Genomic DNA, 19,792 nt, shown 5'->3' on the forward strand with positions numbered 1-19,792 from the left:
ACTTGGACCCACTCCTAACGCTAGAACAGATACCATGAAGTGAAGGAGTGCACACCACGCAAGTACTGCCACTCTCCATTCACCACTATCGGAGTTCCAAAAGTACTGGCTGGGCTATTTCCACTATCGGAGTTCCAAAAGTACTGGCTGGGGTAGGTGGCCATTTATACGCAGTGCGCTTTCTGTTCACAGCTATGGGACTTCTGAAAATAGCTGAGCATGCTCAGCTATTTTCAGAACTCCCTTAGCAGTGAATGGGCGCTCCTTCTCTTCGAGGAACCACTCTAGAGACAGGAGCGGCTCCCAGAGGTGGGATCCACTCCTATCTCCTTTTAGCTATTAGCATGATTGGTGCAGCAGAAACCATGAATCTTGACATCAGGTATGTACAATATACGATATCCTAGTGATATGCCACCAATGTTTGCCACCAAGAGTATAAACGTGTAAAGGGGTTTTCCGAGATTTTGATACTGATGACCTATCCTCAGGATAGGTCATCAGTATCTGATCGGTAGGTGTCAGACACCTGGGACCCCCGCCGATCAACTGTTCGAGAGGGCAATGGTGCTTGCAGTAGCGCTACACCCTTCTCTCAGCTTTCCCTAGGCCAGTGATGAAACGTTCATCAGTCACGTGGCCTAGGCGCAGCTCAGCCCCTTTAGAGAGAATGCAGCTGAGCTGTGATACCAAGTAGAGCCGCTATACAATGTACGGTGCTGTGTTTGTTGAACTGCGAGAAGGCCACAGTGCTCACAGGAGTGCCGGAGCCTTTTCAGATAGCTAATTGGCTGTGATCCCAGGTGTTGGACTCCCACGATCAGATACTGATGACCTATCCTGAGTATACTGTAGGTTATCCTGAGAGTCACAATCACAGGTCAGTACTGGAGCATTAATAAAGTGTAATAAAATATTAGAAATGGGTCTTCCACGTAGGCCAGTGTTCCCAACTGTCTAGATAATTCAATTTACATTGACCTTAGACTTTCTAGTCTAGTTTATACCACCTATTTGTTCACTTGGTTTGAGCTGAAAATGTGTCCTCGTGCCCACCAAAAACTTTAGACCAACGCTATGATCTACTCTGTGCCTCTTTTATGCGTACAATCATGGATTATGACTTCATAAATGTGGGCCATTGGCTTCAGATTTGCGTATATGCTGTACTAATTGTTTAACATTGTCTTTTGCTACTAGGTGTTGGTGCAGCCAGATCTGGGAACCTCACATTTATGGTTGGTGGCGTTGAACAAGAATTTGATGCAGCAAAGGAACTTTTGACTTGTATGGGAGCCAATGTGATCTACTGTGGAGAGATTGGGACAGGGCAGGTATGATTTATTTGCTTATAGTACTTTAAGTGTTGTAGCTTAGTTACATGGTCGTTTTGTCTTTTACTTACTAAAAACTATTTAAATGTATTTTCAGGCAGCAAAAATTTGCAACAACATGCTTTTAGCTATTGGCATGATTGGTACAGCAGAAACCATGAATCTTGGGATCAGGTATGTACAATATAATTATGTTTCATACAGAGGACAGGGTAGATTAAAACCCCTACGGATTTGTGGTGGCAGGGCTTAAAGGGGTTCTGCAGTTTATTTAAACTGCTGATCTATCCTCTGGATAGATCATCAGCATCTGACCGGCAGGGGTCCGACACCCGGGACCCCCGCCGATCAGCTTTTTGAGAAGGCAGCGGCGCTCCAGCAGCGCCGCGGCCTTCTCACTGTTTACCGCTGGCCCAGTGACGTCACGACTAGTATCAACTGGTCTGGGCGATGCTAAGCTCCATTCGAGTGAACGAAGCTTAGCCGCGCCCAGGCTAGTTAATACAAGTCGTGACGTCACTGGGCCAGCAGTAAAGCTTCGTTCACTCGAATGGAGCTTAGCACCGCCCAGACCAGTTGATACTAGTCGTGACGACACTGGGCCAGCGGTAAACAGTGAGAAGGCCGCGGCGCTACTGGAGTGCCGCTGCCTTCTCAAACAGCTGATCGGCAGGGGTCCCGGGTGTCGGACCCCCGCCGGTCAGATGCTGATGATCTATCCAGAGTTTCAACTGTCTAGATAATTCAATTTACATTGACCTTAGACTTTCTAGTCTAGTTTATACCAAACTGCAGAACCCCTTTAATAGGAAGACTTCACAATCACCATAACCTGCAATACTAAAGTGGTCAAACAATTGCATGGCCAAGTGCCTTAGGAGGACTAAAAATAAAAGTGTAAAAATATTTTTTTTAAGTATTAAAAATTCTAATCACATCACGTTCACATTTTTATAAGAATAAACAAAAAATAAAGATCATTTTTATTGCAGTATCTGAGAATGTCTGAACTATTAAAATTTTAAAGTATTTGACATGAACCCTGAAAGCCATAACAAAAAAAAAATCAAGCTGCCTAAATCTTCGTTGTTTGGCCTCTTTCCCTGAAAAAAAAATAAAATGAAAAAGTGCTTGTTAAGTCATATGTAAGAAAGAAAGTTACAACTCGCCCCACAAAAAAAACAATGTAGATTCCCCCTAAACTATAAGAAGAATTCTCTGTCAGGCAGAGCAAAGAAACTGAATTTTAAATTGGCTAATTTCCCTGGGTTGAGGGCAGCATTTCAGGGCATAGACTGGGAGCAGCTACTGTCACATAATGCCTCTTGCACACAAACGTGTTTTTTTTCAGTTTATGTTCCGTTTTTTTGTGTTCCATATACGGAACCATTCATTTCAATGGATCCGCAAAAAAAACAGAAGGTACTCCGTATGCCTTCCGTTTCCGTATTTCTGTTTTTCCGTTCAAAGATAGAACATGTCCTATTATTGTCCGCATAACGGACAAGGTTAGTACTGTTTTATCAGGGGCCAGCTGTTTCGCAAAAAAACTGAATGCACACGGAAGTCATCCATATTTTTTGTGGATCCGTTTTTGCAGACCGCAAAAAAATGAAAAAGCCATATGGACGTGTGCAAGAGGCCTAATACTGAGGATAAATGGGAGAGCTTTAAATCCACATTGAGTAATTGCACCGAAAAATTTATTCTTTTAGGTAACAAGTATAAACGGCTAAAATTAAACCCTCCATGGCTTACAGCTACTGTAAAAAGGGCAATAAAAGACAAAAAAAGGCATTTAAAAAATACAAATCTGAGGGGTCGGCTGTAGCGTTTGAAAATTGCAAAGGGCTTAATAAAATCTGTAAAAAGGAGATAAAATTAGGAAAAAATACAAAACGAACAGCAGTTGGCAAGAGAGGGCAAAACAAAACCCAAAAAATTCTTTAATAATATAAATGCTAAAAAAACAAGGTCTGAGCAGGTAGGTCCCTAAATAATGGTAAAGGGGGGGGGGGGGGGGTAGTCACTGAAGATAAGGAAGAGGCAAAGTTACTAAATGGTTTTTTTAGCTCTGTATATACAAAAGAAAAGAAAGGAGCTGATGTCCGTGGTGCTGGGGCTGTTAGTACATCCAGTAATATACTCAATTGGCTAACTGTAAATATGGTTCAAGATAAGTTAAATAAGGTAAATATAAACAAGGCTCCGGGTCCAGATGGATTACACCCAAGAGTACTTAAAGAGCTCAGGTCAGTCATTGCTGTGCCCCTGTTTATAATTTTTTAAGATTCTCTAGGTACTGGTCCAGTGCCAAGTGATTGGCGCAAGGCAAATGTGGTGCCCATATTCAAAAAAGGACCTAGGTCCTCCACAGGTAATTATAGACCTATAGGCTCGTAAAGTATTGGATTGAAAACTGGCTGAAGGAACGCGTCCAGAGAGTTGTGGTCAATGATTCCTATTCAGAATGGTCCCGGGTTGTAAGTGGTGTACCCCAAGGTTCAGTGCTGGGTCCTTTATTATTTAATTTATTTATTAATGATATTGAGGACGGGATTAATAGCACCATATTTATTTTTGCAGATGAGACTAAGCTATGTAGTACTGTAAGTCTATGAAAGATGTCCGCAAACTACAAGCTGACTTGAACGCTCTGAGTGATTGGGCATCAACTTGGCAAATGAGGTTCAATGTGGATAAATGTAAAGTTATGCATTTTGGTAGTAATAATCTCCGTGATTCAAATGTCCTAGGTGATGTCACACTGGGAGAGTCCCTTATAGAGAAGGATTTGGGTGTCCTTGTAGATCGTAGATTAAATAACAGCATTCAATGTCAATCAGCTGCTTCTAAGGCCACCAGGATATTGTCATGCTTTAAACGAGGCATGGACTCCCAGGGCAGGGATGAAATACTACCACTTTACAAAGAGTTGGTGCGGCCTCATCTGGAATATGCAGTCCAGTTCTGGGCATCAGTACATAGAAAGGACGCACTGCAGCTGGCAAAAGTACAGAGGAGAGCGACTAAACTGATAAGGGGCATGGAGGGTCTTAGTTATGAAGAAAGATTAAAATAATTGAATTTATTTAGTCTTGAGAAGAGACGTCTAAGGGGGGACATGATTAACCTGTACAAGTATATAAATGGGCCATACAAAAAATACGGTGAAAAACTGTTCCATGTAAAATGTGCTCAAAAGACAAGGGGCACTGCCTCCGACTGAAGAAAAAGTTCAGTCTCCAGAAGCGTCAAAGCTTCTTTACTGTAATAACTGTCAATCTGTGGAATAGACTTCCTCAGGACGTGGTCACAGCAGTTCCATTTTAAAAAGGGTTTAAATGATTCTTTAAAGTAAATGACATTAATGGTTATGAAAACGTGTAGAAATCTAAGTCTCACTTCCTTCTGGGATTCGCGTCCCCACCTATCCCTTGGTTGAACTTGATGGACTTATGTATTTTTTCAACCGTATCAACTATGTAACTATATATAAATATAAAAAAGTTGCGGGTGTAAGAACATGACAACACAAATCAATTTATTTATTTTTAGTTTTTTTCCATATTTTTTTTTAAATAGTAAAGCATAAGAAAAAGTACACTTGTTGATTAAAAAAAATAAGCATGCAGCAAATATGTAAATGATTACAGCTGTGGTCTGATTAGACACTGGGTCTCGCCACAAGAGGGCTTAAGGCCCCTTTCACACGGGTGAGAATTCCACGTGGGTGCAATGCGTGAGGTGAACTCATTGCACCCACACTGAAACCGGACCCATTCACTTCAATGGGGCTGTTCAGATGAGCGGTGATTTTCACACATCACTTGTGCGTTGCGTGAAAATCGCTGCATGCTCTATATTGTGCGTTTTTCACGCAACGCAGGCCCCATAGAAGTGAATGGGGCTGCGTGAAAATCGCAAGCAAGTGCGGATGCGGAGCGATTTTCACGCATGGTTGCTAGGTGACGATTGGAATGGGGACCCGATCTTTATTATTTTCCCTTATAACATGGTTATAAGGGATAATAATAGCATTCTTAATACAGAATGCTAAGTAAATTAGGGATGGAGGGGTTAAAAAAATAAAAATTTAACTCGCCTCATCCACTTGTTCGCGCAGCCCGGCTCGTCGTCTTTCTTCTTGTTTGAGGACCTGGGAGGAAAAGGACCTTTGGTGACGTCACTGCGCTCATCACATGGTCCATGATGAGGGAAAATAATAAAATCTACACAACACCGATCCCTAACCCGAACTTCTGTGAAGAAGTCTGGGTACCAAACATTCAGATTTTTCTCACGTGTGTGCAAAACGCATTAAAACACTTTGCACTCGCGCTGAAAAATTGTGCGTTTTCCCGCAACGCCCGTGTGAACCCAGCCTAAGAGTCTGTCTGCACGGCGTCATGTTTCACGCAACACAAAGGGGTCTGGCGACATTGATGTCGCTATGTGGATGGATTTTTTGCAACTGTAGCGTCGCAGTTGTGACATGCCTTTTTGCGACACCATTGAAATGCATTACATGAAATGTCACGCTACACATGTCACCGTATAGCCGGACCTTAAAAGTGCTTCCCCTGCTGCCCTATAAAAAGTTTCTCAGAGGCTACTTTTGGGTAAGGTATCTCTTGTGAGAGATCTGCTAGACATGCCTCTTTGATGTACTCAGTGAGGACGTGAAGGAACACACACACACACGACGAACCAGCTCTGGATGGCCCAGACACCACCAGTAGAGAGGATTGTTTGATCCACCGACAAGCATGAGCAGCTCCCACAGACAATGTTTACACCTTCATCATACACCCCAGTGTCTGCCCTGACCATTTCCAGTCACTTAGCAGTAGAAAATTTTGAATCATGGTGCCCATTACATGCCCTTATTTGCAGTGGTGTCGTGAATGAGAAACCTGAACTACTACGGACTGGAAACGTATCGTCTTTAGCGACAAATCCAAGTTCTGTTTGGAATCCGACGACGATGGTTGGGTTGTAGTATAGAGGCCTTGTGATGAACGCTTCAATCCTGCCTTTGCTATTAAGTGATACACTGCCCCAACTGCTGGCGTGATGATCTGGAGAGCCATCACATATGACCTTCAGTGATCCATAGTAGTGATATGAGGGACACAGCTCAGTGATATGTGCAGGACATCCTGCGGCCACATGTGTCGCCTCGCCACTAACTTGGCCTGCTAAGTCACCAAATTTATCGCCAATTGAGCATTTATAGGACTAGCTTGGACCCCTGCTTTGACAACCCACAAGTGTGCAGAATTTACAGGCTGAGCTGCAACGTCTGTGGGCAAATGTGCAGCAGGATACTGTATAGAACCTGTATGCCTCCATGTTCCACTGTATCTCACCTTTTATCCAGACTTTCAATTGTACAGTTGTCCCCAATAAACTTATCCTTTTGCTCCAATATTGTAATCATTTACATATATCATCATTACATTCACACATAGAAAGTGTCATTCAAATTTAACAACTCCCTTTTGTTCCTTGTTTCCTTATTATTTTGTTAATAAGTGTACACAGGTTTGGTATTGCTGTAAGGCTAGGTTTACACGACGACATGTGTCGCGCAACTACACTGCAACATGTGTCGCTCGACATTTTGTCGCACCAATGTCACACAACAATTTTTATAATGATAGTCTATGGTGTCACACTGCGACATGCTGTGACTGCGACGCGACAGTTGCAGAAAAATCCATTTTTTGGATTTTTTTCGACTGTCACGTCGCAGCCACAGTGCGACACCATAGACTATCATAAAAAGTGTGGCGAGAAATGTCATCGCTTAGACCTAGCCTTATGGACCTGATCCGATCAATAAAATATCATCGTTTTTAGTGCACAGTGATCCTTGAACAAACTACTTATAAAAGTAGTGAAACTGCGTGTTTGTTTTTAGCTTCTCCCCAAAGTAGTTTTTTTTTTTCCTGTTTTTTACTGAATGAAAGGATAAATTAAATTATGCTCTTAAAAAAATACAACTGGTCCCGCAAAATAACAAGTCCTCATACACCTATGTGACTAAAAAGTAGAGTTACTGTTATTAGAGGGCGGGGAGGAAAATAAAAAAAATTGGCTGCATTGTTAAGGGGTTAAAAAAAGTTTGCACTATTCAGAAAGTTATTTTTGATTAGTATGGCCCAAAACCTTATTTTTTATCTATACCTTGATCTCTGTGTAAGATCTGGAAGGCAAGAAATACAGCCATATGTGGATTCTGAGTTTCCACGTATCGGCTGCCGCAGAGCTTTTCTCATTGTAGTTTCTTTGACTTTTCTTTTCTTATTATGGCATTTTGCCTTGACGATTAATATGTACAGCACAGAAACACTGATGGCTGTTTATATTTCATACTTAGACTGTCTATTAATTAACATTCTGGAAATTGAGGTTTTATTGAAGTGTGTAGTTGGTAAACTATCCTGCGCTATTACCTTGTCAAAATGTAATTGAGATAAAATAGAAATTTGTTTTGCATCAGTGGTAATTGGATTATCAATATCCTTAACACTGTAAAATTGAGTGGTAGCAAGTTGTGGGAGTGTATCTATGAGAAAAGTAAACGCAGCCAATACTTTCCTGCCCAGAATATATATTTATTTCCCTATCTTTCTAATAATTATTAATTGGGTGTTTCTTCGAAGGTTTATAATGATATTTTAATAAATTATGGAAAAGATATAACTTGTACCTCTGGACCCAGTGCAACAATTATACCTCCACAAAAAGGTTCTAAATGTAACATAACTTCATAAAAATTAAAGGACATCGGTCAGTAGATCTGTATCTATCAAACTGGCTGACCTGTTCCATGTGCACTTGGCAGCTGAAGGCATCTGTGTTGGTCCCATGTTCATATGTCCCCGCATTGCTGAGAAAAATGATGTTTTAATATATACAAATGAGCCTCTAGGAGCAACGGGGGCGTTGCCATTACACTTAGAGGCTGTTCTCTCTCTGCAACTGCTTAACCCTCTGCACTTTGACAGGGCCAAGTGTGATGATGTTTTCTAGTTCAATATGGTTCAACAACTGGTTCCATAATGCTAGCACACTTTTCTCTCTTTGCTATATTAATTGTTTTTTGTCAAAATAATTTTAGAAGAACCCCTCTCCTGACATGTCTGCTTTAGTCAATAGATAGATTTCCCATGATATAACAATTCTGGAGTAAGGCTTCTTTCACATCTGCGTTTTTGCTGTCTGGTTTTGAGATCCGGCACGGGATCTCAAAACCACAGGAATACGCATCCGTTTGAATAATACAACCGGCTGCATCCATTCAGAACGGACCTGGTTGTATTATATTGAAAATGACGAAACCGGTAAAAACAAAAATGGATCCGGCGACCATTGACTTACATGGTTTTTGGTGCCGAATCCTCCTCCTTCCATTTCCGTTTTTTTTTTTTTCAGTTCCGTTTTTTTCAGTTCCGTTTTTTTTCTAGTTCCATATTATTTTCAGTTTTGTCCCCATTGACAATGAATGGGGACAAAATGGAAGCATTGTGCTGCGGTTTTGAGACCCTGTGCCGGATCTCAAAACCGGACAGCACAACTCAGATGTGAAAGTAGCCTAAATAAACTGTATAAATTGCCAGTTGGGTGTTACCCATTGCAGATGTTTCCCTACCGACTGACAGTGTCAATCATGCTTCCAGTGTCAGTTATATAGGGACACACCCCTTTGACAAGGTGTAGGGTAACATCCAGTTGTAATTTTACAATTTTAAAACATTTCTAGTAGGAATGACTGAAGAAAGACACATTGAGAGTTCTAAGAACATATTTTCAAGAATTGTTTTCATTTGGGGAATACATATAGTTACTAAAACAGACATATCAGTAGGGGGGACTTATTTGGAAATAGTCAAAAGTCTTATTGTTTATTTGATTTGTCCTCCTCTTGATTTCTTCAAAGGGGTTGGCGCATCTCGCACATTGGTAGCCTATAGCTAGGATAGGCCACCAATGTCATGTAGGTGCAGGTCTTACCTCTGGGACCTGCTCCTGTCTCTAGAACGGGGGCTCCTAAAGTGAAGGAGAACGCACCTCGCATGTGCAGCCTGATCTCCATTCACGTTTATAGGAATTCCGAAAAGAGTCGAGCAAGTGTGCTCAGCCATTTCCTGAACTCCCACAGAAGTGAATGGAGAGTGCACGGTGCAAGCATGGCCACCTCTCCATTTACCTCTGTGGGAGTTCTGGGAATTTTTTGGCACTCCCATAGAAGTGAATGGAGGGTGGCCACGCTTGTGCTGTGTGCCTTCGTTCACTTTGGGGACCTCGTTTTAGAGATGGGTGCGGGTCCTAGAGGTGGGACCCACACCTATCTGACATTGGTGGCATATCCTAGCCAGTGTTAGATGGGCCAACCCCTTTAACTTATTACTAATGGTCGTCCTTCCTGTCACTTGCATCTAGCAGCCAGGCTCCTCTTTCTGTCCCGTTTCTACACCAGCCTCTACTCTATGCCTGCATTGATTGCCCATTCACTTTAGAATTCAGTTTATACTTATAGCTTTCCCCCACCAAGCTATCCACAGTGCTGGCCTTTCTTACATCTTCTCCCTTATTTTTGTCTACCACAATGCTCCATGCCTTGCCAACCATCTAAGAGTTTCACCCTCCATGATCTAAATCTCCCACTCCTGACATTTCTTGTGCTGCAGCAGTTCTGTGGAATGTGCTACCCCAGACAATCCGATTACAGTTTTTTAAGCATGCTGTAAAAAAAAAAATTTTTAGGCAGGCCTATCACATTTTATAAACGGACTCATCAGTTTATCATTTTTCTTCAGAACCTCACCCCCGACATTCATTGAACCGAATGCACTTTATATCTGTATACCTACAGATATTGCCAGGTGGCTGGCTCATGCAGTTATATGTGCACTACCCTATTGAGTATGAGATGTCTGGACCATTGTACAAAACAAGCTCCTTTACCTCTTGTGTCATCCTTATTGCGAGCATGGTCCTCATTCCTATTGTTTGAATTATTAATTAGTTACCCTGTAATGTCTGATTTACATTGTGTATGTTCCCACTAAATTGTAACATGGTACAGAATATATTGGCACTGTATGAAAAAAGCTTGTTATTATTCTCACGTAAGCTAAGTGATTAAGTATATGATTGCTGGGATCTCCACCACTTTAACTCGCATGGTGGCTAGGACTATGTTCCTGACAATCCAGCATTGAGTACAAGCCTGAATGAAGCGGCAGATGAGCCTGGGGTTAATGATAAACGTTCTTAATGGGAACTCTTTAAAGGGAACCTGTCACCGGGATTTTGGGTATAGAGCTGATGACATGGGTTGCTAGATGGCCACTAGCACATCCGCAATATCCAGTCCCCATAGCTCTGTGTGCTTTTATTGTGTAAAAAAACCTGATTTCATACATATGCAAATTAACCTGAGATGAGTCCTGTCCTTGACTCATCTCACGTACAGGACTCATCTCAGGTTAATTTGCATATGTATCAAATCGGTTTTTTTTTTTACACAATAAAAGCACACAGAGCTATGGGGACTGGGTATTGCGGATGTGCTAGCAGCCATCTAGCAACCCATGTCCTCAGCTCTATACACAAAATCCCGGTGACAGGTTCCCTTTAAGTATTCAAATATATAATAAAATGGGGGGAGGAACACCCACTGTTTTATCAACTAGCCTTAGTAAAAGTATTTGGAAACTTTGTGACTCATTGTAGCCTAAAAAGTTGCTTTGGCTTCAGTTGGATGACTTATTTTCAATAAAAAAAAAAAAAAAGCATTTAATAAGAAATCTGGAGAATGCTGTCTATTCTAACAAGACTGCCACAGGATCTTGTGATGGTTGATTCAATGAAGGCGTTCAAGAGGAGCTTGAAAATGATATAATATTACAAGTTAGAGGACTAGATTTCTTGAGATGGGTCATTGATCTGAGGATTTATTATGACTTGTCACGTTTTGAGTCAGCATTTTCTCACTAATATCAACCTCTCATAAGAGATTTTTGCTTTTCACTGGATCCACAATGTAGGGTTATAGGTTTACCTTGATAATATTTATGATGCCTTTTTTCAGCCTTACTAGCAAAAAGATAAGAAAGATAAGTGAAAACTGCAAAAGGTAATAAACATATATTGCAAATTAAATTTGATGGCTTTGCAGCCACTTAAGCTGGGTTTACACAGGCGAGGAGCAGCCTATTATCGGTACGGAAGCGTTCCTTCCTGACAGTCAGCTGCTGGTTTATTGAAGAAGAAAGCTGCATTTACATCGCTCGTCCTGGGCAGCAGATTGCTGTTTAGACCGCATGATCTGCTGCCCAGAAATCATTTACTTGCCTGAACAAACCGTAGGATCACCTGGTGAACAAGAGTTTTGCTCATTCATCGAATGACCTGTGGCACATTTAGACAGCTAGTTGTCGGGAACGAGCGTTTGCAGGAACGTTCATTCTCCATAATCTGCATGGATATTGGGCAGGTAAATCCACCTTTAGGCTCCATTCACACGTCCGCAATTCTGTTCCGCATTTTTCGGAACGGAATTGCGGACCTATTCATTTCTATAGGGCCACACTATGTGCTGTCCGGATCCGGAAATTCGGATCCACACTTCCGGGTCCGCAATTCTGTTCCCGAAAAAATAGAACATGTCCTAGTCTTGTCCGCAATTGCATACAAGATTAGGCATTTTCTATTATAGTGCCGGCGATGTGCGGTACGCAAAATGCGGAACGCACATTGCCGGTGTCCGTGTTTTTTAGATCTGTGGATCCACAAAACACATACGGATGTATGAATGGACCCTTAGTCAAAGGTAACACTTCTGTTTAATTCCAGTCCCCAGGAGGACATTCAGTTGAGCTCATGATTACAAAAAGTAACGTTCCAAGGTGGAACGTCTATGAATGATCTATCCTTGAACGAAAAAACTTTTGTCTGATTAACGGAGGAATATATTAAACATGGCTGACTTCTTTTCAGACAATAATGGTCTATCAGTTGTTCAAAACGATCGTTCATTGTTAAATTTCACCCAAACGAATGTCTTGGTTGAAATTGTCCATTTTGATAAACTTTTGGCTAATGTGTATGGCCCCCTTTACACCTTATGGTAGTGGACATGGGGGATGCAGAATTGTGGTATGATTACTGCTTTTAAATCTCTGTGTCAGTGTCTTATACGTATATATTGTGATTATATCCAACCTACGCATAATATTAAAATCAAAGCGTGGAAAAAAGTAAGCTTTACCGTATTCCCACTATTCCGATTTTTTCCTCATTGAAATAGTGACAAGCGGTTCAGTGTTTTATTTCATATTTTGTAACAATAATGGCTTTCTTTTATGTTATTTTTATTACTGCTGGGAGAATGTTCCCAATTGTAAACAGTAGCGCGCACACAGCAAAGCCATTGGCAGCCTATTATGGGGACTGACAGACTGTCATCATTTTGATAGCTTCAGCAGTATATCTCTCGAACAGCAATGGGCCTCTTATGCAGAAAGTATCATATGTTCCCAGCCAATTTACAGGGGAACAGCAATAACATTTTATCATGGTTGAGAGCCCAGTAGCTGCTTCCTATTAAACTTGCCCTTTCAGATACCTGTCTCGGATTAATTTGTTGATTTCAAATGGAAACTCAGTCTTCTCCAATGAAGCATGACTTTCTAGGAAAGGCTCGTACTGAATGACAATTATATTCCAGCCGGCTTTAGACCATTACATGCTTTGGTCTTAGAGGAAGACAGAGGACTTCAGTAACTGATTTTAATACCATGTCTAATTTTCCCTGTCAGTTATGTGGAAACCAGTAGGAAGAATACAGAAAAAGATGAAATGCAAAATGCTTCCTGCTTGCTCTTTTAATGGTACACTTGCTTTCAAAGAAGGGCTTAACACCGTACAGGTTTTCAGAAGAAAATAAGCATTTAGTGGGGATATGTCATACTGAAAACTTGCGAGTCTAAGCTGACGTGCTTTATTGGAGTCTACCCAGTGGCATCCAGTAAATTTTTAGCTTGATAATTAATTGGTAAAACTCTGTGTCGAGATTTGTTTTTTGTTGTTTTTTTTCCCTGCTGGCATCATCTCCTTCAACGCTAACAATTTATTTTTCTTGTGGTATTTATTTGTTGTTGATGAAGCTGTGCCGGGTTAGCAGGATCTTCAGATGTAAAAGGTTCCATGGCTGACGGCAAACAAAATTAAAATAAACTGATCCTTAGGCGCCAAATGTCAGTGGAAAAGGAAACTTAGAGGAGGCAGAAATGGCTTTGTCATTATGCTCTACCCAGTGTTTCTTGCTGTAAACAAAGAAGCGTGTTCTCTATTCTAGCTGCAGATTTTTTTTGCCATAGGTGGCACTACCCTGCTTCTTTTCTCGACTCCCGTACCAGAAACTAGAATAGAAGCCTCCTCCTCATACCTACCATTTTTACCTTGCGAGTTTTGGCAAGAGATTGATGGCTTAGTGTGCCAGTGTCATTGAAGGGGTTGGCCCATTTCAGACATTGATGGCATGATCACTAGGATATGCCATCAGTGTCAGGTAGGTGCCACCTCTGGTACCTGCTCCTATCTCCAGAATAGGACCCCTGAAGTAAAGGAGAGCAGATAACACATGTGCAGCATGCTCTCCATCCACTGCTATGGGACTTCTGAAAATAGCAGAGCGAGCGCACTTGTCTACTTTCAGAAGTACCATGGCAATGAATGAAGAGCCCAAAGTGTATGCATGGCCACCTCTCTATTCTCAGCTATGGGACTGCCAGAAATAGCCGATCATTTGCAGTGTGCTCTCTTTCACTTTGGGGGGCCCATTGGAACTCCCATAGCAGTGAATAGAGAGCACACCACATATGTGGTGTACTCTCCTTTACTCAGGGGCCCTGCTCTGGGGAGGTGGAACCCACACCTAGCTATATGCCATCAATGTCTCAGATAGGAATACCCCTTATAGAAAATTCCTTCAGTAGGTTCTAATTGTGGGGTTAAAGAGCATCTAATTGTGGTCGTTTGGTGTTGGTCTGACCACTTTGATCCCCACCGATTGCTAGGATAAAGTAGCATCAGTGCTAAGAAAACAAACCTAGCAGACCATAGCGGTACTGCAGCTTTATTCCAGTGATCGGTGGGGGTCATATTGGTTGATTGCACATTGGTGTTCTTGGTGTTCTCTGAAGGGGTCAATGTAACTCACTTTGGGTCTTAGTGTAGAGGGGGTAATAGCAGGAAGTGGAAGCAGGGAACACAGCTGCTATGGGGACCAAACTCAGAAGGGGCCCACCCGGGTGGAGGGCTGAGAGATTTTGTCAGGGGCTGATCAACAGTATTATACAATAACATTATATAAAGTGACATGACATACAGTATATACATGTAGGAAATGGACTGAGCCACTGCCTGGTCTGAGAGAGCTACCTTGACTAGCCACAGGAGTGAGGGTTGCACGGGAGGAAGGGCTTGCGGGGGGTGGAGGCATTCATAAATTTGCTGTGGTCCAGTCAGTTCTAGTTACGTCACTGGTTTGGTTTGGTCAGCTCCTGTTAACCCCTGTGTGTAATCTATTGACCTTTAAAACAAACAGCAATGGTGCCTGTGGTCACATGATAGGAGTATCAGCATCACAATTTACAGTGTACAGTACAATACCCACTGGGTAGTCCTCTTCTTCTTATTGGTCTGACTGCTCCCACCATCAAAGATCCTTTACCTACACTAAGTCAGGGCTTTTATATATTCCACACCCCCCCCCCCCTCGGGCCTGGCAACCTTCAACATCGGGAGGAAGCTGTTTCTCACAGTCCTCTCCATTAGCTGAACGATCTTTCAGCCTTCTTGCACTCCACACCAACTTTGTGTCAAGCAGAGAGAAAGTGTGCAGGAGCGCACTTATCTTAATAATCCAGCAAAGTGCTTTATGAATGCTCTGCCAGATCATTAGGGAAGCAGTCAGAGGAGTCTGGCACTGCTGGAGCTGCCTGATTACAGGCTATAAGATGCAGGGACTTTTAAGCAAGATTTTTTCCTTCTAAAAAAATTGAGTCTTATAGTCCAAAAATACTGTATGTCAATCATAACTTCATCCATGTCATTTGAAGTATATTGTGTCCTATGACAAGTTAGTAAGTATTGTACAAAGGACTTTATTGATACATGGCCCCTATTATTATCATCTTGCGATTCTCAAAAAAAACTGATGAAAATGTAAAAAAAAAAACAAATTCATCAGATTCAGGACTGCTGCGGTTTACGGTTCTTTGAATATGTTGTGAAGCTTGAAATACCCAGTTAATGGTGACATTTATTAATTTTTCCAGCGTAGATTTAGCATTCAATATGTTTTAGTTGTATTGATCTGGAATCCCTATTAGCTAGATGCTTAGTCGTTCAGCGCATAGAAGTGTAGGTATAATTGTTGGTTGCATGTCTTTACAGGGATGAGATACCATACAGTTTATTTGACAGCTTGAAATTAAATACTTGTTACAGATTTTAATAGAGTAATGGAAAGGCAGTTATTTAGCCTTTATTCAGAAGCCAATGCGTTGTCATGGTTAGAATCGGTTGTACGGTCATAGGCAGGTAATGCAGCTTGTAGAAAAGTTCACATACATACAAAGAAAAAAACATACTGTAATTCAGTTCATGTAATTAAAAAAAAATCCTCTAGTAGAAGAATACTTTACATAAAGTTCTCCCATGAAAATCACTGCCCAAACAATACATGGGCAAAATTAATAGTACATACATATGGCCTTAAATTAGTGTTTTCGTTATTGGAACACGTTCTCAAGAGCTGCTCTTCATACTGGTATTAGGAAATTGCACCCATAGACAGCCATTTTAGAAACTAGAGAGAACAGTATTTGGTCACCCAGAATGCCACCCTCATAACTCTGGCCCTGTGAATAAATACACAAATGAGTGGCACTCTTTAAGTGAAGTGGAAGAAGGAAGATGTAATGTGATCTTAGATTAGATTAGATCTAATGTGTATGGTGGCCTCCCAACTCTTCCTCCAGTGGCAGAGAAGTTGGCGGAGATAGCACCGGGTAGTTAAAGTGCCTGATCCTTTTGTTCTAGGGAAGATAAGCCACTGTAAGAGGTGTCTTGACAGCAGCTTTCTCCTCCTTCACAACACAGAAAAGGTTTGCCAAGCGTGCAAAGTATGTTTTGGCGGTCGGGAGAGAAAGCTGTTGGCCAAATGAGTGTCCAGTTGACAGCTGTGTAATTTGTATGGCCAGTATCTTCTGATATCTTCTGATGTGGCCCCTCAGGTTCCAGACTGTGGATGGAACCCCTGTACCTCTGCACCCATATAGCTATGCTCCTGGCTCATATAATTTCCAGGCCTGTGTCTGTGAATCTGTTCTCTTCACATGTGTAAAAATAAGAAAACCTACCAGTTTATCGTTTGTCTGGTGCCCAGACCATCCTTACCATTCAGAAAGACTTTGAATTTAAAGGGGTTGTGTCACTTCAGCAAATAGCATTCATTATGTAGAGAAAGTTAATACAAGGCACTTACTGATGTATTGGTGTTATCCATATTGCCTCCTTTGCTGGCTGGATTCATTTTCCCAACACATTATACACTGCTCGTTTCCATGGTTACCACACCCTGCAATCCATCAGTTATGGCCATGCTTTCACACTATAAAAAAAAGTACCAACCTATGTGAGCCTACCAGAGTGGTCAGCCCTTTTGACTTTAATGTGCAAGCACGGCCACTACTGTTGGTTTGCAGGGTGGTTGTAACCGTGGAAACAAGCAGTATAAAATGTTTTAGCAAAATGAATCCAGGAAGCGATATGGATTATTATTTGTATTATTATTATTTATTATTAAAGCGCCGTTCATTCCATGGCGCTGTACATATGATAAGGGGTGCACATACATAATACAGACAATTGCACTAAGCATGAACAAGAAGAGTTACAGACTGGTACAGCAGGAGAGAGAGCCCTGCCCGTGAGGGCTTACAATCTACGAGGTATGGGAGAAGGACACAGTAGGAGAGGGTGAAGTTGGTCATGGTATAGAGGCAGCAGGGTCACTGGTTGTAGGCTTGTCTGAAGAGGTGGGTTTTTAGGTTTCTTTTGAAGGATTCCACTGTAGGTGAGAGTCTATGTTGGGGTAGCGAGTTCCAGAGTGTGGGGGGATGCACGGGAGAAATCTTGGAGGCGATTGTGGGAAGAGGCGATAAGAGGAGAGGAGAGAAGGAGGTATTGTGAGGATCGGAGATTGCGTGTGGGGATGTATCGGGAAAGTAGCTCAGAGATGTAGGGATGGGACAGGTTGTGGACAGCCTTGTATGTATTTGTTAGTATTTTGAACTGAATTCGCTGGGCAATGGGGAACCAGTGAAGGGATTAGCAGAGGGGAGAGGCATAGGATTAATAGGGTGAGAGGTGGATTAGTCGGCAGCAGAGTTGAGGATAGATTGGAAGGGTGCTAGATGGAAGGCCACAGAGGAGAGTGTTGCAGTAGTCTAGGCGGGAGATGATAATAATACATTTGTAAGTGGCTCATGTTAACTTTCTCTACATGATAAATGCCATTTGATAAAGTGACACAACCCCTTTAAGGTCCCACTTGAAAAACTGTAGCTTGCCATATTTCTTAAAGGGGCAGTTCAACCCTTTACCAAGTGATGGCCTATCCTTAGTATAAGCCATGACTATCTGATTGGCGGAGTTTTTGACACCCTGCACCCTCAACGATCAGCTGTTCTGCAGTAGCTCTGTGGCTGGAAGTCAACGCCAGAACACCATCTATTGTGCAGTAGACGGAGCTGTGTGTTTCAGCACCAACTTCAGGTGCTGGAGTTACTACAAAACAGCTGATTGTGTGGGTGCTGGGTGTCGGACCCCTGCCAATTAGATAGTGATGGCCTATCGTGAGAACAGGCTATCACTTGTAAAGGGTTGGATAGCCTCTTTAAAACGGGGCCCAGCTTATTCCGGTTTCAAACCATAGAATCAATTATATAAAAAATCCAGAGGGGACAGAGTCCAAAAGCTGGAGATATGTAAATGAGCCCTATTGGGAAAGGAAGAAAGTACAAAACATTAGTTCAAATAATCCACTTAATTTATTACCTATATAGATATAATATAATTTTTTTATTATTTTTTTAAAATCTTTAAAGGAGTTGTCTGGAAATATATAATTTCTAACAGGTGCTAGCAGTCTGCCTCCCCTACTGAAAGATATGGCTCTTGTAGAAATTATGTATCCCTGGACAACCCGTTTAAATGTATGAGGCCAGTTAAAATCAGCGGTTGCTAGAAATGGATGTTTTCATTCCCCATTAACTTTTTTAGGAAATTTCAGAATGTTTTTGAGGAGCAGGAGTAAAACCAACTTAAAGGGTTTCTGTCACCTGTAAAATGGGTATTAAGCTGGCTGACATTAACGATGTGCTAATCCTCTAGGAGCAGGGGGGGGGGGGGGCCACTAGATTACCAGGGCCAGGAAGCGTTGGTCTCCTACCTCCGGCCCTGTCTGCAGTGTAAATCTTGCACCTGCGCAGTGAGTGAAGGGCACTCGCCAGCTGCCAGCTTCCTCACTGCGCCTGCGCCGAATACTGAACTGCGTGAGATCTCCACAGGGCCAGCGGGAGGAGGTGAACGATGCCTGGCCCTGTCAATCTAGTGTAGCATGGCGTGGCCAGAGGTGGAAGAACGGAGCCTCTAGGAGCAGGGGCAACGCCCCCTTCCTGCTCCTAGAGGCTAATTAGCATATTATGAAACTTTGTTTTTCTCAAGAACGGCAGCAGGCGGTGAGATGGCACTAATATAGTCAGGGCCGTTTGAAGGAATTTGGGGGCCCCAAGTTTAATAGTGGGAGGAGCAGGCGCATGACGTCAGTGAGTGAGCGCCGCCCCCCGCACTGCCTGCTATTACCGGAGGAGCTAAGACAAAGTAAGATATCCCATATCCAAATAAATTATAATCCAAGTAAAGAGCTCAGCAATGAGCAATGATTAAAGTTAAAGTAGTTACTGATTAGTTTATAAATTTACTGCTGTGAGCGGCGTGGCCCTGTATATTCTAACCACCAGGCAAGCGTCACCATGGGAACGCCTGGAGGTTAGAATATACCATCGGATTTGAGTTTTTACGATCTCACTGAGCTCGTAAAACTCAGATCCGATGGTATATTCTAACCCCCAGTCAAGCGTCCCCGTCACCATGGGAACGCCTGGGGGTTAGAATATACCATCGGATCTTCTGAGTTACTCAGCCGCAAAACAAGCACCGGCTCTGCTTGGCCCCGGGCCAGCTCGGGGCCCCAACCAGCTCGGGGCCCCAAGCAATTGCTTGTTTTGCCTGTCTGTTAGCGACGGGCCTAAATATAGTTATGTTCAGCTTACATTAGCACATCGCTTACCGTATGTCAGCCAGCTTAATAC

General features: G+C 42.3%; 1 protein-coding gene across 1 annotated transcript in view; it reads left to right on the plus strand.

The window, feature by feature from the left end:
- The window catches only part of HIBADH (3-hydroxyisobutyrate dehydrogenase), a 157,760-nt gene that overhangs the window by 132,074 nt on the left and 5,894 nt on the right, over window positions 1-19,792 (plus strand). Inside the window, exons 5-6 of the mRNA XM_040433582.1 lie at window positions 1,201-1,334; window positions 1,432-1,508. Of these exons, the coding sequence (XP_040289516.1) occupies window positions 1,201-1,334; window positions 1,432-1,508 (211 nt within the window). The remainder of the gene's footprint in view (window positions 1-1,200; window positions 1,335-1,431; window positions 1,509-19,792) is intronic.

Source organism: Bufo bufo, chromosome 5, assembly GCF_905171765.1.
Source record: "Bufo bufo chromosome 5, aBufBuf1.1, whole genome shotgun sequence".
Taxonomy (NCBI): domain Eukaryota; kingdom Metazoa; phylum Chordata; class Amphibia; order Anura; family Bufonidae; genus Bufo; species Bufo bufo.